The sequence below is a fragment of the Glandiceps talaboti genome, chromosome 7 (assembly GCF_964340395.1).
Source record: "Glandiceps talaboti chromosome 7, keGlaTala1.1, whole genome shotgun sequence".
Classification (NCBI taxonomy): Eukaryota; Metazoa; Hemichordata; class Enteropneusta; family Spengelidae; genus Glandiceps; species Glandiceps talaboti.
The window spans coordinates 4,710,808-4,736,230 of NC_135555.1; the positions used below are offsets into that span (position 1 = coordinate 4,710,808).

At 32.9% G+C, this 25,423-nt stretch overlaps 1 protein-coding gene across 1 annotated transcript; it reads right to left on the minus strand.

Annotated features, from left to right (window-relative positions):
- Positions 1 to 4,300: 4,300 nt before the first annotated feature.
- Positions 4,301 to 22,155, minus strand: LOC144438261 (uncharacterized protein KIAA0513-like). Its single transcript, XM_078127313.1, has 8 exons — positions 21,832 to 22,155; positions 17,589 to 17,637; positions 14,426 to 14,544; positions 10,316 to 10,392; positions 8,403 to 8,472; positions 6,034 to 6,111; positions 5,086 to 5,261; positions 4,301 to 4,499 (listed from the first exon to the last, which is right to left on the minus strand). Exons 1-8 carry the CDS (start codon positions 22,137 to 22,139, stop codon positions 4,354 to 4,356), a joined length of 1,023 nt encoding a protein of 340 aa, XP_077983439.1. The 5' UTR covers positions 22,140 to 22,155; the 3' UTR covers positions 4,301 to 4,353.
- Between the last annotated feature and the right edge of the window lie 3,268 nt (positions 22,156 to 25,423).

The window sequence follows — 25,423 nt, forward strand, 5'->3', positions numbered from 1 at the left end:
AATATTTAAATAATTCATTCATTTACATATATGGTTATTAATAACCCCAAATCAGGTCACATATTATTAGGCAAAATGATGACATCTGTAGCAACTAACATTATAATAACTTGGTGGTTGAACACTTGAAAACAGACCTCAGGGAGTGTCTTGAAATGGAGTGCGGTGCACGACTAGTGTACGGTATAACATGAAATCAGCCAAGTCTAGGTTTTGACTATATACCAAATCACCAAAGTTAGTAGGAGTTTGTTTCAGGTAACATCTTATATTTGAATTGCTGAAACCTGTTCTCATTCCTGTTCAACGTTTGCATGTACCAAAAATAAATGAAAAGTATATCTCTATAGAATTCAATCATCAACAAAAAGCCAATACAAATAATTACATGTACCAGTAAACATTAACAAAATGGCCACCGATGAAGTAAATGACCTTTGACATGCTGCCAATTTTGAACATTGCAGAAACTAGTTTAGTAAATCACCATCAAGCTAAGCTACAAGTGTTATACAAAGTACATTATACCATGCACAAGCCATTTAGAACAGAAAATATGGAATACATACTCAGGTCGTTCTACGTCACGACAACGTGAGTCTATGTCACCACAATGCATGTCTACGTCACTGGTTCTGCTGTGTTCGAAATATGACTCAAAACATTCAGCATTGCCATTACTTTCCCTGATTTTTCTTTGATATTACAGGCACTGGTATAATTATGTTATGCTCCAATATCTTTCATCATTCAGCCAGAAAATACTCGTGACCTAAGGGTTGTCACTACTCATCTATTGACTCGTAGTTACAAAGACCCCTTAGGTCACTCGTATTTTCCCTGTCTGAACGAAGAAAAATATGGGGAATGACATCTAAGTATCCAAAACCTGACTGGTTGATAATTCATGTAGACTAATTACCCTATGTAACATAGGCTGATTAGTTTGATAAGGATTTATACTGTGACTGTGGTATAGCTGATCTCTTTTACATGAAAACAAGAGCAGGGGTGAACAAATCCACTGGTACTGGGTCTAGAGATTTTTTTGGGAGAACCACACAAATTTTACCTTGTCTGGTCCATCGGACCAGTACCTTACTGTTAATAACTATGTTAAAAAGTTGTCTGAATATACAGATTCATAGGTAAGATTTAATGTTTGACATTAGCAGGACCTGGGACCACTAATTCTTTCAGCAAGATCACTGGATTTTTTAAGGCACTGGTCCGGGGACCACCAGTTCACAAAATGATTTGTTCACCCCTGAAGAGGATGTCACTTTCAAAAAGTAAACATGGTAAACAATTACCATGAAGCAGAGTTTTGATTAGGTGTGTTTGATTATAAATAAATGTCTTCCAGATCAAAGATGTTTTGATTATTGTATATACAACAAATAATTTTGATTCAAGTTAACATGTGCTGACATACACACATTGCAACCATTCATCAACACCACTCATACTTCTAGCATTTGCACATATCACATTAGATTTTCATTAGATATTTCAGATTACCGAATTCTAATTTCCAAGTGATCAGATCTCATCTCATTGCACAATATAAATTGCTAATAGAAGAAACACAGTAGAATGAAGACTGGTATATTTTGTGTGTCGATGTTAACGGAACATATAGTCAGTAAAATCTACCTAAGTTCTCAAAGTATTTCACCAGGGTTCCCATCAAATACAAGGTATGGAGTATAAGTGGGTTTCCAAACCCCTTAACAAATGCAATGACAATACTATGAAAGAACCCCATGACAAGTGAATGCAAGTGTGGCGTATTGGAGTATTTGCAAGAGTGCTTGCAGTGTTCTCTGCAAGTGAAAGTGAGTGCAAATATTCCGGATTACCAACACTGCCACCAGGGACGTATAAACATGTCCCTGCTGGCACTCATATCATGCAGTATGCGTTATGTTATTATTACATCATATGTTCATCCAAAACAGTAAATTTCCATTAAAATCATACCGTGTGATCACGCAATATTGTGTATGGATGATAGCATCCTCATTTGCATATCATTTACATACAGGTATGCAATAATGTTTTCAGTATCGCACTCAGTGCAGTGCAAATGCAACTAGTATGCACACATATATACCAGTGCAGGTATCACTGGTACTACGTAAATAAATAACTCAAACTTTTATCCTAAACTACACTTTTAACAATTATTAGACAGTGTTTTGGCAAACTAGTTTTTATTCCCTTATCCTTTTTGGCAAGAAATTAAAATAAAAGGCAAGAAATGGTATAATCATAAATGAATTATAGGGAACTACATACAATTAATAACACAGTTATTTAATTTATACGTAACTACTTTGTGTAAATATTTTCTGATCTTTCCTGTACGTTGTCATTACTCAACAAATATGTAAAATAGTCAACATTATCCCAACCCTTTACTGAAGCTAGGAGTTTACTATGGGTGAAGTCAGATGATACATGTAGATGCCATGCAATCATTATACACAACATACATTTACCATCCTGTGATTCCTCAAAAATGTGGGCAAGCGAGGTTTAACAGATCGCAGTGGTAAATGTGTAGATGATCACTCAATAGTTCGGGAAATGTTGCCTGGTCAAGTAATAGTCAAAAGACTGGGAAGAGTTTCAAAGTCATCTATGATATGAGGATACTGATGGTGTCAATTTTATGCCATTGAGTATCATAAGACAACAGAATAGACATGTGAAGCGTTATATGACACACATTAACTAGCTTCATTTGGGAATCAGTACATCTACAGGCTGTACCTGTACATCACCGAAAACAAGTCCATTGTAACTATTTTGGGAGATTAACATCTGGTGTTGTCCTAATGCTGTTAGCTTCACCTGACTTGACCTGACCCTTATCCAAGGTAAACAAATCATTTGATTCATAAAATACCTTTTGACACTTGGGACTAAGGAAACATTTTAAAAATTACTCTCAGAATGTTAATTAAGTAACTGAATCCATTCAATATTCTAAGAATTTATGCAGAGTTTAGTTTTACTAAACTTAGATGGGTTTAGTCAGAATAAAATAAGGCAGTGACAGTACACACCCTGAAATTGTAGTTACATTGTTATAGGAACTAGACACTACCATGGTAAATACATGCAATGGATCCCCTCATTGCCCAATGACTTCTTGGTTAACAACAGTAAATTGATATAAATAAATATGTTCACTATGATGTTACATACAATCAACATTGCTATAACTGTTACTGAGTTGTGTTAATAAATATTTGGTCCTAGACAAAATGAATTCAACAAAAATGAGATGAATCCCTTCAATTTTAACTTTTGATTTTGTTAATGACATATCTTTGGGTATTAAATTGTAAATGACTATCTATATAAAGCTAAATGAACCAACAAGACTGAAACATCAATGTTGTTTTTATATTTGTTTTCACACATTACTGTGTATTTTTTATCAAGCAGATACCTTTAACCAAGCTAACCGTAACATATGTACAATTTTACAATCTCCAAAAAATATTGCTGTAGACTAGCACACAAGAAAACCAAAAGACTTGAGTTAAGGGTTTTAGGATGGCACAACTCTGGGTTTCTGTTGGAATTTACTATGTACATACTCACAAAGTAGCTCATATGCACTATGTAATATCTGAGTACATTTTCCTACAAATATCACTGTAGGTTTGTACACAGGTTAAACCAAAACACTTGAGTTAAAGGTGTCCTACACTCCTGTTGGATTGTGATTGGCTTATAGTATCTGAGCTTATAAACTTAATTCTGGTAGGATTGAGAGAATGATGTAGTAAAAGCCAACACAAGTTTAGAATACAAGGCTTAGTCCAGAACTCTCCCCAGACATACTATACCTCTCCAAAGTAACTCTTCTTTATAGTTTGACATATAACCATAAAGCCCAAATAAATATCAAGCTATCCATAATACATCTGTAAATCCTGTGTGACAATGATTTCCAGAATACAAATTACACATGACATGGACAGTGTAGTCACATGACATGGACAGTTTAGTCACATGACATGGACGGTGTGTCACATGACATGGACAGTGTAGTCACATGACATGGACAGTGTTGTCACATGACATGGACAGTGTAGTCACATGACATGGACAGTGTAGTCACATGACATGGACGGTGTGTCACATCACATGGACAGTGTTGTCACATCACATGGACAGTGTTGTCACATCACATGGACAGTCACAAAACATTTTTCTGTATTTACATGTGCAGCTCTTTTGACCTCATATTAACCTCTTTTGTTATTCTGAATAACTCTGCATTTGAAGGTTTGGAGAATTTGGTTTTCACATAGCTCTTCATGACATCTTCTGTTATTCTGATTTACTCTTTCTCTTTGGCGGTTTGGAGAATTTGGTTTTCAAACTCACAAGGAACTTGTTTTTAGGGGATGTTGGCGGTGATTTACTTCGCATCTTGTCAAGCTCATCGATGTTTTCTTTCAAAAGTCTGTATTGCTCTGAAAAAATAACATGATAAAAAAAATACTGAGAATGTCATAAAGAAAATGTCAATTCTGCAGATTCATATATAATAATAATAATGCGAATTTATAACACGCCTTTCCTCCTGAGAACTTACAACACTCACAATTATCACTCCTGGCAGGGATCAATGGCAGCACAACGGCCCTTTATACTTCCTCAACTCCCTGGGGAGTATACAATCCATTGCAGCCTCCATAAGCACATAGAAATAAAGCATTCACATTATAATCTTTATCCTACCAGGCCCCTAATTACACAGCTAGGTTTACTGAGGCACAATCATGGTTCAAATCTTGCTCAATGACTTTAGCCATTTATTCATATATCATGAATTTCTAACTACCTAGTATTACTCTCCAAATATTGATGTTTGCACCTGAAAATTGAATACTGCTTTTTGGTGCTAGAGATTTTTATACAATCTTAGGGAAACACACTTTTCACTAAATTTAATGCTGTGTGTGCCTCTCTCATTAAATGCAGGAATACAATCATTTTAAAAGCAAGTCATGACTGCATTCTCTTTTCAGTGGAAATCAAATCAATTTGATTACCTACCGTCATTCAGGTTACCAATAATACTTTGTTTATCCAAGAACTCTATACACAACTCTTTACTGAGTCCAAATGACATCATATTATTTGTAAATGTACCAAGTTGTCCAAAGGTAATATTTTCATCTAACTGTTGTGTATCCTCTCTCTGGGCATTAGACATATGTCTCCAATTCTCCCTGTGTGTTCAAATCATTAGCAAGGAGAAATTTATGTCTAGTTAGCAACTAACCATGGCTAATACAAATCACATGTATTCGCTCAAAGGGATTTTCAGGTTGAGCAAATCAAGAAATGGAGAATTTGTGGTCACCAATATACCGATGGACCAATATTTAATATCTGATTCTAAAAGTATCAAATTCAATCATATACATGAGCAGCAGTGTGCACGCTAATAAAATTAATAACAAAGTTTTTGCTTTGTGTCAAAATGATAACACAGATTTTCTTGTGAGTCACCTCGTAGCATGGGATACAGGAACATCAAATTTTGATGAGTCACATATAGTTGCTGTACATCAGTGTATGGCAAGCCATATGTGTTGCAATATTCAATAAAACACACTTGCATGCACTAAATCACATTTTTACTCTTAAATGTCATGATTTCATCTGTTAATTTTAATACACATTTATATTCTTAAATTCATTCTTTGCCTGGCAAGAAAAAGAATGTTGAGCAATATCAATATATTTTTGAGGAACATAAAAATACATGTAATCATATGAATAGACATTAAAGAATAGCAATTCATGAATACAAACATGGAGTTTTAACATGCAATAATTATTTTAAAAATACAAATGTGTAAATTAACCATTAAGAATAGTATTCGTATGTGATTTTATGCATGAAAATGTGTTTTACTGAATACATGGATATGTAAGAAGTACATGTACATCAAATTAGATTAGTGGGCTTAATGGTAAAGACAACTGTTGACTCACCTGTGTACAGGAGATCTCTGCTCTCTTTCACAATGGACAGCATCAAAGAAAGCTGCATTCCAGAATCGGATAGATTGCCTGATGACAGAACACAATTATGTTTATTAGTCTAGGGGATATCTGTGTGGGTCATCAGTCCTACCAGGGATCTTGTGTGATCAAGGTAAATTTTGGAGATTTGGAGTTAAAATTAAAGTACGTAGAAAACTCAAAATAGGTTTTTCAATAAATGCTGAAAGAAATTAGAGGAATGATGCAATGAAATGTTGGGCATGTCAAATCGGGGAAAATAATCATAATGACTATTTTAAGCATTTTGTAGACATGTGTTGTCGTGACATATATGCTGGTTGCTGGGATGTAGAACGACCAGATTATAAATTCTATATTATTGTTTAACCTATGTGGTTTCCTTAGTGTATAAAACTGATTGAGACAGCTTGATGTAACTGAAAATTAAATGCATGCTTTAGCTATTTGCTAGGCTAAGTCCTTTTAAGTACACTAATGTGTATTCTGTATCATTTGTAAAAGTTAGGAAAAGCTCCATATCAAGAACTTTATTTGGATTTCAAATCTTCCGCTTGGTTGCATAAATTTATTTCTAAATATCATCTCAATATAGTCTGAAAGGTTCAGCTGTTGGGTCCGCTGATGAACGCATTATATAAATGGAAGGAACACTTAGATCTTTCTGGCTATATCTCAACAGACCAAACACTAAAACTGTTAGCTTTTCCTGTTTACTCTAACCTAGTACAAAATACACTTAGTCTATTTCATACATATTTACAACTAGAGGTAACAGTGTTCTACATACACTCATTAATACGGTAACTGTGTTCCTCCTATACATGTCTTTCACTCACTCACACAGATCAGTTCTTATCACAACAGGATACTTAACAATTCATGTTACTTTCTTTCAAATCCCTGCTGACAAGTAGACTTTAGATTGTTTCTAATAGATTCCTATCATGGTCTGTTGGATTCATCCTGCTGGGAACCTTTCCACACTCTACATGGGTACTAAGAAGTCTCTAATGTGGTTGGTATTTTATCACATTGTTCTAGAATCAACAGCTGTACAAAATCAGCAGGTAATGAAAGGTTGCTGTGATCTAGTTCATATATTCACAATACTTGTTTATCAGACATCATGAAAACAAAGCAATAACAGACCTCTTACATATCCAATAACTAGAAGCAATCTACTATATGGTTGGTATTTTCTCCCATTTGTTCTAAGCGTTATAGTGACTCTACAAAGTCTGCCAGCAATGAAAGGTTGTTGTGATCTAATTCATACATTCATAATACTTGTTTATCAGACATCATGAAAACAGAGCAATAACAACTCTTACATATCCAATAATTAGAAGCAATCTACTATATGGTTGGTATCAAGTTTATCCCATTTGTGACTCTACAAAGTCTGCCAGCAATGAAAGGTTGTTGTGATCTAATTCATTGTTAAGATACTTGTACAATTGTTTATCAGTCATCATGAAACAAGACCTAGTAGAGAACTCATACATATCCAATAATGAAAACATCTTATAATATGGTTGGTATTTTATCCATTAGACTCTACAAAATCTGCCAGCAATGATGTGCTTTAATTAATTCTTAAAATATCCTACAATTTACACACTATATTTGCTATATTCATCATGAAAGAGTTATAACAGAACTCTTACATATCCAATAATACATGTAGAAGTATCCAATATGTTTCCTATTTCATCCATTGTTCTAGCTTACACTGTTGGTACAAAATCAGCTAGTGATAAAAAGTTGTTACAATTTACTGCATTCAATTCACACAATAACTCTACAGGTGTGTATGTATATTGTTCACCATGAAACCATTATTGTCACAGAACTGTTCATATCTGATGGTGTGACCTCCATACTTAGGATAGTTCTTGGCTAGGGCTATTATTTCCCTCATGCACAGGTGGCACTTGAAATGTGTGTCAGCTGTGGCCTTTTCATGGCCAAAAATATACATGGAAACAATCTCATTTCTAGGGAAGGATATATGCATCACTCTTTAAGGTCGAAAGTGAAAGAGTATTTGTGGGAATACAGAATTACAATGATGCACATGAACTTGTTATATTAATGATGAATGGGATATTTATTTTTTCAATTCCTTGTCTCCCTCCTCCCCAGAGTTTCATTTTTTTAGTAGTATAAATAATATGGAACATTTTCAGTATTTCACCTGTGTATGGTTGTATGGACACTTTCCTACTTTAATACTGTATGTATGTATTACATGTATATGCATGGTAGACCTGCAGATTGGCAGAGCATTGTAAATCATTGGCCTGCTGAACTAAACAGAAAACAACTTCACTTACCAAATTGGCTGGTCTTTCAGGAAACTATACAAGTAACCTCGACTTGTTTTAGATTCATTTCTAGGGTAACCTGAAAATAAAGGACAATATCATAGCAATGTGATGAGAGATGAAAATCTATAATTTGGACTTCTTTTCACCAACTGTGCACACCGTGATAAAATCCCACAACCCTACCCACTATTAAAACCTTTTACCATTCAGTGCCTATAGATCGACCTTTACACACAGTTAGGCAATAACCTTATGTATCAAGGAATGAGAGTTTACTTCATCTAACACACATTTGGTTTTTCAATCTTTTTTACAGCTATGTTATTCTTAGTTTGATGGATGTGTGGTGAGTCAGAGTTAAAGCTGATAGCCTTGTGTTTGTCATGTTCTTGCCACGCACCATTAACAGTGAATCAAGCAGCTTGCTAATCTGACATAAATGGCTGGGACAAACAGTTTGCTTGATAAGGTCTATTAACTATTGATGTAGGGCTTGGTACCCAATGGTTTTATCAGTCTGGATATGTGACTCTGCTACACTCTATGGATAGTTAACGAGTGAAGCAGAGTCTGACAGGCCAAACAATTATGCTACAGTCAAATAAAAATAGTGGGTATAAGTTGTTATCTGTATATGTATGCTACAAATTAAGTTTTGCGCTGGTATGGCAATTTGATAAGAATATTTTTTGCAATTTAGTTTTAATATTTTCCTTTTGAAAACCTAACTTTCTTAGAAAGGAATACTAGTAGTAAATACACAGATCTGATAAAAATGTAGCAGGAAAAGTGATTCACTTGTTTCCATTTCTCAAGGTTTGCTATCAACAAATTTTTGCCATTTGTTCAATATTTCATAGCTCCTGATTCAATCAGTCATCTACAGTTATGGTAGAAATTATTTCCATTTCTTTACAATTTCTTTTGTATGACATTTTGAATAATTTGTACTTTGAATGTCCATATTTTTTTTCAGAATCCTGATGAAGTTCCTAGAGTGAGAAATATAACCAGTAGTAGGATTATAGCAAGTTGTATAAAGCAATAAAATATGTATGTAACCAGACTCGTTTTACCGTAAAAGGAATATGGCAACACAACATTCAATGAATCAACCCATGCACCGTTATAAAGGTTAGCCCAGCAGAGATAACTAAACCAAAGCAACCTTAAGATTTAGTATGTCTGAAAACAGTAATATACCTGATACACAATCAGACTCAACAAAATCAGGAGAGAGTTTCCAAAAATTGGCTGCAAAATCAAAAAAGCAAATTTGACAGAATGTCAAAATCATAAATACAATTTGATGTTAATAGTGTCAATACAGCATTCTCTTGGGCAAATGGTAACTACAGGTTAGAAAGTTGAAAGCAGAGACAAATCATTACAGCATGACATGCATGTTACAAGCCATAACAACATTCTTATTTTCCCTGTCTCTAGGTCCTCGCCAATAGTACAGATATACAGTATAGTCAAATACAAACAAGTCCTGATATGCACACTTTTTTTTTAGTATACTTCCAAATAATCTGTGGTGAAATTTCTATACTGATGCTAAATTTTACTTTTAGCAAATGTGAACACATGTACAATGTCTATAACTTTCATGTATGAGATTGAAGTCCATTGTTTAAAATTTCAACTATAGCTTGGTCTTTAAATTAAATTATTGGCGAAAGCTATTTGAATAATTAGGGCCATCAATGTCCATTATTCGGATTATCGGATCACAGCAACTGACAGTCATTATGTACATATTATTGATTTTTAATTAATATTCACAAAAGAAAATTCATGTTCATTACTGTCTGAATGTGATGACAAAGGTGTTAATGCCGCATCATAGTAGTAGAATACTGAATGAAAACAGAGACACTGGAGAGTTTCTCTCCAACATACAACTGATACAGTACCTTCATGTTCATGGAAGAATGTAAAACACATATTCATCAATGATTTGGCCGGAACAAAGTCATCTGCTTGGTCACATCTGAATATAAACACATTCAGAATTTAAAAGTGAATTAATATAGACAAAAAGAGGTTAGTATCTTGATAATTATGATCACAAATGTGAAAAATAAAGTATTTTATTTATCATTAGATATAAATATGGCTGCATTGAGACCAAATTTTGAATTTCATATATACATGTGTGTGTCACTGTGTGTATGTGTCACTGTGTGTGCATGCATGTGTATGTGTATGTGTATGTGTATGTGTATGTGTATGTGTATGTGTATGTGTATGTATGTATGTATGTATGTATGTATGTATGTATGTATGTGTGTGTGTCACTGTGTGCATGCATGCATGTGTGTGTATGTATGTCAGTGTGTGTGTGTGTGTGTGTGTGTGTGTGTGTGTGTGTGTGTGTGTGTGTGTGTGTGTGTGTGTGTGTGTGTGTGTGTGTGTACACATATTGCAATATCAATATATGATTGTACTCTTGGATAAGATATGCAAGAATGGTACAGAGAATCAAGAGTTAAGTGACCTAGATCAAATTAGAATGTGATCTAGACTGGAGGGGTCAATAGTTTTTGTTACATGTCGGTTGAATTACTTAATTTTCAAGAATTCTATTTCACTGAAATGTATAGAGTTCCTCATTCTGCTTGGATTGGATATTCAGTGATTTGAGAAGAGCAGCACATGTAGTCTTGATGAAAGCATTTTCACTTTGAATATTTTAACAAAATAAATGTATCATCATTTACAGTAGAAAATACCACATGGAATACATTATGAAATAAGTATTCCATAGCATATTACACTGTTCAAAACTACAAATCATTTCAAAGTAAACCAGTTTCACCCCTAAGTGCTGTTTGTACTTGTTTCATTACAGTTTTACGATAGTTTCATTAGCCCACCACTACAGGTTTCACATGAGCAATCTCAGTCAAGTAATAGAATCTAATTTTAGCCACCATAAATCAAATTCCGTTCTGCTACCTAAGTCTTTACAACTCAATTGATTCTAGATTGTTCGTATTCAAAACACCTATATTTGCCCCCCTATCTTTATATATACATTCCCTTTAATGAGTAACAATCGAAGAATTAATCCTCTTTTCTCCTAAGGGAATACTATTTGTAAACAAGTAATTCTAGTTGGGAGAAAGAGGATTAAGCCAACCATATTTTCATATGTCTGAATACTTATTGGTGTTCAGTAGAATTTGATCCATGTATCATTGATTGCAAATTCAGTCTGTATGCTTAATTTGCCATGAATTTTAATGTGATATTGCAAATCATGGTATTGTCAACCTATCCATTATAACACACCAAGTCATCATTATTTTACAATCCTGGCTCTCTGACATTTATCATTCTTGTATTATCCGTACACATTACATTTTAGTTTTAATAACAAAGATTTAATTTCAGATTGCTGATGGCTATAGAATGATGACAATTGACATTTGAAATGTACTACTAATGAACACTTTGTTGATGCCAATCTACTGACTGTATAGCATGTGACTAAACTGTCAATACATGTACACAGAGATTCAAAAGTTGTAATATACAGAACACATATAGCTGTCAAATGTCAGTGAATTAGTTGTGCTTTCATCATATAAATTGGGGTGTTGCGTGGGTAGTGATGGCAACAGTAGAGATGAAGCACATTAAATTCAGGACACTACATAGTACATGTAGTTGATCCTTAAAATTTGCTGAACAGCTGATCAACTGGAAGAAGTCTGTACATCTGTGCTGAATACAGGAGGTCCTTTTTCTTGTCAGTGTGTTTTTCACCATGCTCTATTTTTAGCAACAGGTTCATGTCATTCGTATGTCCTCCCCCACCTCCCGTGGAATGATCGTAATGATCGTAACATTGTTCCTGGGAATGGTGATTTACAAATCTGGTCTACTACCTGTATCAATATTTAGTATCACAAATGTTGGATGAAATTAAACATTAAATCTGAAAAAAATTTGAATTTATAACTTTTTGTTTTGTGTGATCTAATAACAGTATAATTAGAAATAAAACTAAAATCAATCTATACTTATTACATCTGGAATATATAAATGACAGTAGTATATATGAACACTTTTACTTGAATTTAGAAATGTTTGTGTGATCTCGTATAAGTGAGAATGTCAACTGAAGGTGTTAAAATCTGTATACTTATTGCAACATCTTGAAAAAGCTGAATCTAGTCCGAGACTAAAGCTGTTTTAGTACTTGTTTTCTACTGATAATCTGTATTATTAATTAGATTTGGGATGGTACAAAACATGTAATAATGATAATCAAAATTAAAGGCATGAAAAATTAATTAGAAAATTATGCAGCGGAAAATGATCATAATTGTCATTACAAAACTGCCTTTTGAAAAAAGAATATTAATTTGAAATGAAATGTCAGGATTGCACTGTTTTACTTGTTACTTTAAAACTTATATATATAATGGTAGGCTGTACAGTTTATCAGAGTGTGGTATTTTCACCAGTATCTACTTGACATACCTATTGTACACAGTCAAGGAGATGAGATTCCTTTCATGTGGAGCCAACACAATTTGAAGTAGCAGCTACTAAATGCAGGAATTAACTAACTGCCGAATTGACAATTTAATAAGAATTAGACCCACCTTCTAATCTCAATTACAGTTTTACTCATTAGCTAACTAATTTTAATTAGTACAATTGTCTTTTTAACCTGTATTCTTTCCATTCCCATGTTATTACAATGCTGCCATAAACCTGACTAGTTTAGGGAAAAACTATTTTTGTGGTCCAGAAATTTAACGGTGAAATTATATTTATTTATTGATTATAAATGTATGTTACTTTTTCCTTCTATGATATAAGTTCTGTTGTTCATACATCATGATAACAAATATACTGTACTGATTCACTGACAATGGGTAAGGTCACATTATTGCAAAGTAAAATGTACTTGATAAATTTTAATATAGTACAACACATTTGTAACCGGCATTTGTTTTACAAGAGTAAATCAAGAATGAGAGTGATTTTATTGTTCAATATAATATTTTTAAATTTATAATTATCATATAAAACATATTTGTACTTCAATGAAGTTTTGTCAATGAGCAAAAATGCTATTGATAGAGCTGTGCAATTCTGAAGTGAAAATAAATGTTTCATTTTAACTACATGGTCATAGCCTTAAATGTATGAAGAATGAAAAACAAAATATCACATGACCTTTTAAGTATACATGTGTGTGTGATGAATTGCTATTTTGGTGTTTTATAATCTATGTTAAGACATGTTTATTTGGATTGTTGGCAAATTCAAGGAAATAAAACAAGAACTACACCCCATCATCCTGTTTCCTATACAACGTCACTGCATGAAAGGGAATCTGGAATCGCTGCAATTCAGTTGTGTGATCGTCATGTATATGGAACTAGAAAAACGCCACCCTTTCATACAGTGGTAAGAGACCACCACTTGACTGCCTTTTATTTCAATGCTGATATATCCCCTTTACACTCAGGATTTAAGCCATAGCTCAAAATGTTTGTAATAACTTGATTTTCAATGACTGAAATTATACCATATTACTTCCTATAGCTATTGACAGGCATCAGTCAGTTCACACTATTTTTTCTTCTTCTCTATTTTTATTGAAATCATTTTAATAATGGCAATACACATTGATAATTTTCATGTTATTTTAGAGCACTGAAGGCAGGATTTTAAATGTGAGTCAGTAGTGTGAACAACACATCTGTACATTTGGTATCAATATTTATGAGGTGGAATTTGACATCGTATGTTATTAACTTTAGATCACTTGAAAATTGAATATATGCATGTATGGATGTTTACTACTGGATCTATTATTTTTTTACTCAAAAGTCATATCTTTCATAATAATACGAAACAAAGACCGGATATTGCATATTTCTGTGTAATATATCATATTGTTCACATAAATGCACACTTCTTTGATAGATTTGTCATACATTACCTCATGTCATTCTAATAAACTATTTTACTACAACCACTATGTATAATTTACTTACTCAAATAAAGAAACTGCAAAAAACTGCACCAGTCTGTAGAATGTCTGTTCTGTGACCTTTTGTGAATTAACCCTTTGAGCGTTCACATATCTGGCAAACCACAGTCGTCCTGCACTGTACTGTAATGTGATAAAATCAAAAGTTAAACACAAGTAGATAACTGGGATAAACAATGTCCAGACATCAACAATGTCAACTTAATACTGTTTATTTTAACTGTCTCTTTAATATGGTGCAGTTTTAGCTTTTAAAATCTGTATGACACAGAGTTCACATATTTGAACAGCAATACATCTGTTTATATTACATAGTTGAAATAATAAACAGTAAGTGCTTGGGGCTTATTTGTGAGCAACTAAAATTTCTCCTGATACATGTATCTTTCTTCCTCTTCAAAATATAATTTGAATCTGAATTAAAAACTTGTTATTGAGACATTTTATATGTGCACATTTTCTTTAAACTTTTATTGAAACTAAAATATGAATGATAGGAGCATGTACCATCAGCAAAAAGTATATCCTTTGAAAAATAAAATGTTCTCTACTTTTTGTATTTGAAACCTGTTCTGTATTGGTTTTTTTCTTTAGTTTTATCAGTTTTATAACAGAAATACATATCAATAAAGCCATCCTGAAAATCAAAATTAAATGCATATACCGCAGACACACAGACATGCACATATATACTGACACATACACATACATACATACATGCACACATGCACACACACACATGCATACAGACACACTAAATGCAATAGTACACACATACTCACAAGCACACAGTGACACATACACATATATACTGACACATACACATACACACGCATGCATACACAGACACACTAAATGCAATAGTACACACATACACACTGACACACACACACACACACACACACATACATATACACACTAACTGCACAAAACATCAAAACATCTGGTTAATACAGGCAATATGTTGCTAGAGGATATCATAAACACGACCTTGAGTTTTGTTGTATACAATATAATAACTTGTTATATAGATAATATACATAAATGCTTTATTTGTATTTATTTTACAATTTACATGTATATACTAAAGGGAAATCAATATACCAATACTCCCTATGACAGGTACATGAAAGTGGGGAGTGGTACCCCCTCTAGGCCAGGAAACACACCAGGTAGTTATTACCTTTTACCTATCAATTCATTTGATTTGCTCGTAAATTTTATCATATTTTCTAAATATAATATTCTGCATGTATATAGGCCATATCAATTAAAAATCCTGATGAATTATACTATAGAGACCTGATTTTACAAAGGGGTATTGTTGTAATAGTTTGCACAGAGAGAAAATGTGTACATCAATGAATGCACAGTGCATTCATTCTAACATTTTTTGTGCTATTTTGGTTCAATATTTTCTCACAAAAAATGGTACTTTTCATGGATCTATTAATAAATTCTTTTTGTCAAGTCTCCTGATAAATGCATATACATTTCTTCTATGTAGGAGGTTAATTAACGTCAACATTTGATGAGATACAAGGAAATAGTCGTTCCATTATGACACTAGATATCTATGATATAGGTGATACTAAATGTTACTTAGGGCCCCCGGAAGTACATCTGTTTGGTGGGCAGGATGTTAAGTGAAAAATTATCATAGCAGAAGGACTGATATTTCCCCATATTTATATTTTGCTCAAATTCTTTTAGTTTTCAGTATTCAATTAGATATACAGTAACATTTTTGAAAATAATTTATCGTAATTAAATTTAATAGCATAGACATACATTCAAAAAAATACTGCAAAGAAAATTAAGAACAAAATCATTTCAAAACATTGTATATGTAAAGTTTAGTTTTCTTTTTCCACATTAGAAATAGAAAGTTGATTTAGAGGATACAAAAATAAACTGAAATATGGAAATTGAAGTGAGTAGATTACAACAATGTCTCAAAACTATTTCCTTCCATATGATACAGTGAAACAGCTGGTGTTTTCATATATTTGGCATAAAATATTAGCTGCCAGCAGGTATACAGTGAAACAGCTGGTGTGGAAATTTTTTTCTGAATAATGCAATTTTTTTTACATTGCAATCATTCATAGTTTCATCACACAGTAATTTAATGCACAAGAAATGGAAAATAACTCACGATATGAAATATCAAACATAGAATTTGAACATCCATCATAATCATGTCATCTAGTATTATCAATGTCTATTTATCACTCTGGAAGATAAATCTTTTATGTAATATGATTTGTAGTGTGGTTTAGCACACAAATTCGATGTACTGTACATGTACCATATCATTAGTATTCGTATGTTAGTCATAGTACAACAGTCGGCTGTATATGCACATAGATAAATACTGCCATGATAACCTGTTCACCTCACCTTACACATTTACAATTGTAGCATTGTTTGACTATACAAACATTTTCTATCTTATAAATACTTGAGCCATCACTGTTGTAGTGTGGTTTCTGCTAGTTATAAAACTAGTTAACACAGTAATGTGTACTTCAGTGTTTATTTATCTAGTGATACATTGGCAATGTTTACTGAAGAAGATAAATCCCTTGTTCATCTATTATCAAATTAATTTATTCTATGTGCCATCAATGATTTAGTCTTGTAGCATCCTGTTTTTTTCAATGTTTGGCCTTGATATGGTTAATTTGTTGTGCATGGTCATGTATCTACTTGAATCAAATTTTGAAGCCTGTTCCGTATACAAAGTCAATTTGAGCATTTTCAATGGTTTGAAGTCCATTTTGCCAAACTGATCAGATCTTACTCTGCCATTTATCATGAAGTTTTGTCTACATACACTCGTTTATATATTTTTAAAAAAATACTAAAGCTGTGTAATGTTCATTTGTACTACAAAATTTTAACCATTTCTGAATAATCAGTTTTAGACATACTTTGTATATCACTGATCTGTTCATTTTGCCAAACATTGTTCATACTTATCCATACACAGACACAGAGACACGCACAGAGATATATATGCAAAGAGACTGTCACAGACACACACACAGTCAGACACAGAGACACACACAAAGACTTAGAGACAGAAACTCACATGCATACACTTAACCATGACAATTTAAACACCTCATGGTCTCAGTGCTGTCATAATATAAAATACTTACCTGACACAGTCGACCAAATTTGGCCTTTTCTGTTTGAGTAATTGAGCCGCTGTTGGATGAAAAGGAAGATAAATGTAAAGGATTAATATCTCTGCTATTTCATGAACTTTTATGAGATTCTGTATAATATTATAATACATGTAATACTGTTAAGAGCACATATACAGTATACTATAAATTTTCAGTTAGTTTTATAAACCATAATAGAAAATGTTTTCATTTACATTTTATACAGGGTTTTTGATCACCACCATATATAAATTATACCCTATCATTAATAATAGAGTGTCTCTTTAAGAAGTATCCTTAAGCAAATTCTACACATCACCTGTGGCTTTCAAGTTTAATGGGATAACAAGTTTTCATATGAGCACATACAATTATGACGGTAAAATGATTATAAATGATTATTAATATGTGTTTTCACCATAAATAACATTCTCGGAAGCATTAATGAGATGTGTATCAAATTTTTATGATTCCAAATGGATTATAGCAATTAATAGTCTAGAGGCTATTCGTTGGATTTGAATATCTTTACATGGGGTAAAGATATCTTGCCTCTAGACTTAGCAATCACGAATCTAAACATTTAATATAAATATCTTGTCTTCATTTAAAATGTATGGCTAATTACAAAGCCACAGTATTGAGAGTATTATTGCATATACTACATTCTGCTGTGTCTGTCTGTCCATAATGCAATACCTTCAAATACTAGTAGTTAAAATGTAATTTTGATATTGTAATTATTGCTGCATTGTACATGTAAATAGAGGACAGTCAACATGATCAATTTTATTCTATTGTTGTCAGTTGAATAATATCATCACATGATCCAATCCATCTCTTTAGGTGTAACATCTTGAATGAAATAACACAAATATGTATACCATTCATTTCATATCAATGGTATGGTATACTTATAGGTACCAGTGTAGTCAGATGATCCTCATGTGATGTGTGATGGTCAGATGACCCACGTGTATCATAACATTTACTGCTAATCATTACCACCAGCACATTTTAGTCTAAAATTAAAATAATTGGAATTTGATTGACTGGCATGATTCAGTGGGTGGTCCTGGATGTTTCATATTTTGAAAATAGATGTACCTTAATAAATACAACCCTGGAAAAACACTGTAAGTGTAACCAATACTCTATTTGCACACATTACTAATGTGTACAGATATGTGACAATTGCTGTATGAAAGATTCTAATCTGTCACTATATAATTCATTGTTCATGTATATTATTTAAGCAGAAATATACATATATTAATATTTTCTTGCAATCTAATGGTTTGTTAAAATCTTTGCTGTACATATATATTGAACAATTAGTTTTAATTTTTTTATTTGTATATTTCAGTTTTTAAGACATACATATATTGATCCAGGAATGTGTGGGAAATGTGCGAAGCAAAGACATTTACTACTAGTTCAATACATTGTGGGAAAGAGTGAACAATTTTTTAGTATAATAAAATAAAACTGATCCATGTCATGAAAACTAATTTTAATGATTATATACAATATTACAATGTTAAAGTGATTTCAATGGAGAATTTTAAAGTCTTTCAACCTATCAGTTACCTCTGGTATTTATTTTAAACATGATTAACTTAAATCAGTGAATGTTTAACAAATGATTATTCCAGATATGAACTATAAATGTATCAATATTTGTGGAGAACTTTATGAAACCGGTGACATATATTGTAATTAGACACATTATTTTTTTGAAACAGTGACAAGAATGAAACAAAAGAGCTTGTCTGTATGACATTCATACTAACTAATCTGAATTACAAATCATGGCAATATTTGAAAGGGTCTCATACTATCAGTATTTTACTGGGATCAGCTGGTGGGCTGATATAAACTCAGACAACTCAATATCCAGGATTGGTCTTATCAAAGATACATCACAGAAAACACTGTGGTTGCAGGCATCTAACATGTAGTTTGTCATGCTTCTGTGCTAATAATAGTCATATAATTATGCTGAGCCATGGAAGGAAGTCACGAAGGTTTGGCCAACAACCGTTTAATAACTGATTGAGGAACAACTGGGTAATATACAGCTTCATCAAGTAAATATAACCCTCATTACAAATATGAAACAAAAAATTAATAATTTATATTTTATTTTAAAAATTCAATTATAGGATGAACATGTGTTGTCTATTCAATCACTATCTGTAAACCATGGACTTGATTTCATTCTCAAATCATCCGGCAGTGTCTGACTATATGACGTCTAAATGTACAGGGACACCCACGCATTCATTTGTTGTTGCCTCAATTAGCATATATATATATACAGTAGCCTGGCAGTGCAATCTTCATAAACTCTGCAAACATTACTAGTTCTATATTAACTATGACTAGCAAATATGAGCTGTCAGGGTGATATTCCATTTTAATGTAAATAGCTAGCAGCAGTACAATTCATCTTCATTCTTCCATACAGTTCTCACAACTCAGAACTGTAGTTTCACTTTTTGACATTTACATTTTAGCAGCCTTAACTATACAGGGAATACTTTACTTCATGAACTGTAATTTTCACCGGAAACAAAAGTAATCATTTTTCTTGGAAACAGAAACACTGGCAAACAAAAATTTCACCATAAAGCGTTGTATTGGAAAAGAAGTATATCATCCATATCAAGTGTAAAAGTATACCTTTTCATTTGCTCATTCGCCACATTAGAAAGGCCATATGCTAGGCTTGTAAATAAACCAATTAAAACAGTATACTTTTACACTTGATATGAATGCTATAAAGAGTGTAGCACATACATAGAGAAAGTGCTTTACTTCAGTGTTACCCATTGTAAATGTTTTCATTATCACCAAAAACTTGTTCTAATGCAGCTCTCTAATGTGCTAATGTATGGCTTGAGTGCACAATAGATTTGGAAGTATTATGGTATGCACAAGGACTTGGGAGGTACTTTTCCTGTACCCTGCCTACAGTCTAGATTATGTTTCAAGTTATATAATCCATTCTATGTGAAATTTATGTTTGGAGACAGGCTGCTATCAAATCTCAATGGTAAATAAACAGAGCATGGCATGTTGTAATTAAATAACAAAATACAATAACAGTTTATATCTGATTCTTCCTCACAGGGTTCATGGGAGGTAACTTCAGTTCAGGACAGTCTATGACTAGGACTCCGAAAAATCATGGTTTTGAGCCATTTGATTCATTACCATGAAGAATGGTATATGTACAGCCTGATTCATGTTTGAAGGTGTTTATTGGCTGTTTGATATAACAATGCATACACCAATTAGAAACTGCACATGCTACACTTTGAGATAGCAAGATTGCAATTTCTTGCTACATTTTGTATAAATGAAATAAACCATACTGCAACTAGATGCAGACATGCAGGTGTAATGACATTTTAGTTCATTGCATTTAGACAAAATGTAGCAAGAAACTGTACACATTCAAACTTGCTATCTTAAAGTGTAGCATGTGCAGGTTCTATTAGCTTTGCTCTTATGAATTCAATATTTTACTTTTATGAAGCATCAGCTAGCAGACTGGCCACAAGTTCTTACTGGATTTTTATTCTACCCGACATCAGTGATGCCACCCTATAATCAGTCATAAAAGAGAAGAGTGGACTGTGCCATGTAAACATAGTCGGTATATGCAATCAACCAATCATAAGGGAAAGATTTCATGCTGGACTCAAACACGTATCTAGTTTAAGTTTACATGAACATATACAAAATACATACTCCTGTATGTACTTCTCCTTTTTTTCCCAACACGTCAACAAATTTAAACTTCCTCTTTTTCAGTTTTTAGTTGATGGCAATTATTTTGCAATGAATAAGAAAGTAAAGTTCCATATTTGACAGGTCATTATGCACGACAATGGTTTAGTTTTACAAATTATGATCACACAGAGACTTTTAAATTCTACATGTTGTCATGGCGAAGTGTTTTAAAATGTTTACACAAATGTATCACATTCCTTGAATGGTGGGATTAGAAACTACTATATTATATTATGTACATTTGATCACTATATTTTATAGTCTAGCTGCTAGACCCTTGGCCAATTCTGCTAACTTTAAAAGTTCGCTGTTGAGGGCTTACACTAAGGTACTATCCTCCTTGGCTTTTGTTCAGGCAACCTTCCAAGCACAGATGCGACATCTTGTTACAAGACTATACATTTGGACGAAAGTGGAAATATTATGTACATACCCGTCACTAAATATAAGATTGACAAACTTCTCCATGAAGACTTTACATTGGAGAGTAACTTCATCTTGATGGCTTTCTGTGCTAAATCCTGAACTCCAAGATCCTTCGGAACACTCAGACATAGAACGATTCACTGTCAGATACATGGCATCAGCTTCTGTGCTTTCCTCTAAATAGTCAAATTCCCTGAATGCCGAGTTCAAAGCAAAAAAAGTTCCGTGCTCATCAAAGCAACCACCATCCACGATTGCACATGCTGGATTTGTTTCAGTGGGACTACTAGCAGTGTCAGGAACAGCCATAGCCATTGCTCCATTACAAAGTATTTCATCACCCCCTAGGATGCTTTCATTGTTTTCAATCGAAATCACATCATCGGGGTGCATAAAAACATCTTCTTCATACTGTTCTTCACTTTCTGGTGTGGTGACATCATTAGTTTCAGTTTCATCTGAATGAGTTAACTTTTCAGAATTCTCCACACCATTACAAAAAAATCCATTATCATTGCTATCTTTACTAGGGTGTATTTTACCATTCACTTCCCCTTCCTCCATCATGTCACTTCCTCTTTCTGCCTTGCCATTGTGTTTTCCTTTCTCTATGAATTTGTAATAAACATTGTTTGTAAACTCCATCCCATTACAGTTGATAGTAAGGTAGTTTTATAAAAGTTTGAGGTCCCTCCGCCAATGTACAGTTATCCATTCATGTCTCTTGTACCTAAGATAATAAAAAGCATCTGTGATTAAAGGAAAGGAATCCTAGTTAATGTCTTACAGCTGTATAATTTGTGTAAAAATTAGGAAAGGAAACCCAAAGTTGTTTGCTGCAAAACAGAAAAGTTTTCAGTTTCGTAAGGAGTGTCAGAAACAAGAATGTGCATTTATCATAACCACCCAATGATATAAACAAATTCCCTACATGTATAAAATTTGTTTATATCATTGGGTGGGTATGTTAAATACTCACATCACTACTGTGTGAGTGCATACTCACTGCTGTGCCCTACTTTTTAAGCAATCTGATCACTATCCCTCTTGTATGCCTTCCTGAAAGGTTTTGACTGTTTTATGACAACTTCCTGAATTGACAACAGCAGTAAGTGTATCAGCTGTTCTTTAAATTTCAAACACCATCTCTAGTCAAAACACAATCTGATAAAAATCTGATGTGGTGAATATGTTCAATTTCTTTATTTACCTCTATATACCTCCATTGTTTTTTTGTTTTTATTTGGTTGTTCCAGGGGTGATTGCCTTCTTTCCACATCTGACCCTGTATAATAGAACTTTCCTTTCAAATCTGATGCTTAAACGCCAGTGTCAATGAATCACTGAGCTTCTTTCAAGACTGTTGTGTCTTACTGTGGGCATGCACATATGTTACATGCATATATCTGAAGCCATATACAGGCTCTGATGTGAAAAGATGGTGAACAACAAAATTGAAAACCAAGCAACAACCAACAAACAAAAATAGAGGTAACTACAGAAATTGAGTCATATTTACCACATCATTCAGATTTTAATCAGATCGGTCAAAACAATACTGGTATCAAAATCTACTTTATTCTTAATTTGATAAAATGTTGTAATTTTTCAAGAGTAAACATGTTTTTAATCAGTAAAAATATCTGATATTGTCAGGCTATGATATGTAACAATGCAATGCAATGCAACTGTAACAATTTTAAAACTAAAATTAGACATACTTGAATATCTTATCTTACCTTTGGGCAATGAGTAGGTAACTATTAACTAAATACTTATTTTTTTCATATTGAGGTTCCTCTTCAGAACTTAAATTGTATACAAATTTAAAAGTTTTTTGGTGTTTACAAGAGTGGTATCTGAATTTCCAGAGTTATAAATAATCACATTGGATATGCATAGTTTACCCTACTTTACAACTTTGACAAAGTGGATATAAAGAAAGCAGAATATAGAGAAAGCAGGGAAACCCAGAAACTGTAGGATAGATTTAACATTTGATATGAGACAAATGGATTACTGAGGTTAATATTATCTATAGTTTTATCTTAGGCACCTACATGTAAAAGCTAAGTAATTATCTTACTAAACATTGTTCTATTTTCAGTAACTCCTTTGATCTAAATCACATGATAAGAACCTTCTGACTTGTATCAAGGCCCAGTTGACAATATAGCAATGACCTTTTGATGTGTGATGTAATGCCCACTTTTATGAACGAACCCACATGACATTTCAATGACAATGCTATTCTTATACTGTGTTATGAACCTGAGCATGAAGAGCTGGGTAACTATCAAAGGTTATGTGTAATGTTATTTACACATCTGATTGTACAAAAACCAACACATTGTATGCAAGAGGGTTCATGAACAGTCAAAAACCTCTATTGAATGGACATCCAGTACATTTGACATGAACATGTATGTGTTCAAGTCATTGCAAGTGAATTATAACATATTAAACTAAATCAAATCTCATGAAATTAAAATTGCATTGCTTAATATAGTCAATGGAAAAACTTAAGTTTTTTAAAAGTTATACACGGTATATATAATAATTACTAAACAGGTTTATGGCTTACGATAAGTTTCACTATTTTGTTGTATATATTATTTTAGGTAGAGATAAATCTTCAAAGTCACAGACACTGCTGAAACTAGGTTTAATACTACTGAAATGCTGCTGTACCTACAATACATTGGAAATTGTTACCAAAAGTGGGTACTAAAACTATAAGTCACATGCTACCTATTCCATTTCAAAACCACCTGTTTGTACTGAATATAATTATATATATATATATATATATATATATATATATATATATATATATATATATATATATATATATATATATATATATATATATATACATACATACATACATATACATATATATATATATATATATATATATATATATATATATATATATATATAGGTAAATTAACTTAACTACACATATATGTATATAATTGTTTTTTCTTATACTATATAGTACTAGTATATAGGAATTTTTTGTGAAGCTTGCTACTTGCTAATACTTTATACATACATGTATGACAAATGATGTAGAAACCATTGGCCATATTGTGCAAGTCCTATATTACAATTGGAAATTTCTTCCATGGTATTACTCACTGGCCAAAATAATAATGACAAAATCACATGACCCCAGAAGAAACTGCATGCACCGTTCTATAAAGTGATAGCAAATTATCAAATGTAAAAAGTGGCAGATAAACAAAAACAAAAACAGACTTCACAGTAAAAGGATTCAATAAACCGACAAAAAACACTGGGGGGGGGGGGGGGGGAACACATAAGAACGTAAATAAAATTTATAGAGAGGAAAACAATGACTGCCTGCGACGTGATGGTCTAGGACAGGGAAAATCCCTGGGAATTCACACTTCCTAGATCCTCAGTGTATGTGCACTTTCCTTTGACACGGCAAGCACTGACTAGTCTTATCACAAACGTCGAAATGGTTAGTTTTCACCGCAAAGCGTTTGCCAGATCTCAGAAGACTTCGAATGTAAATGTTATGTTCCAACTTTTCGAACACACTCTTAGCTTGACGCTCAAAATCGGAA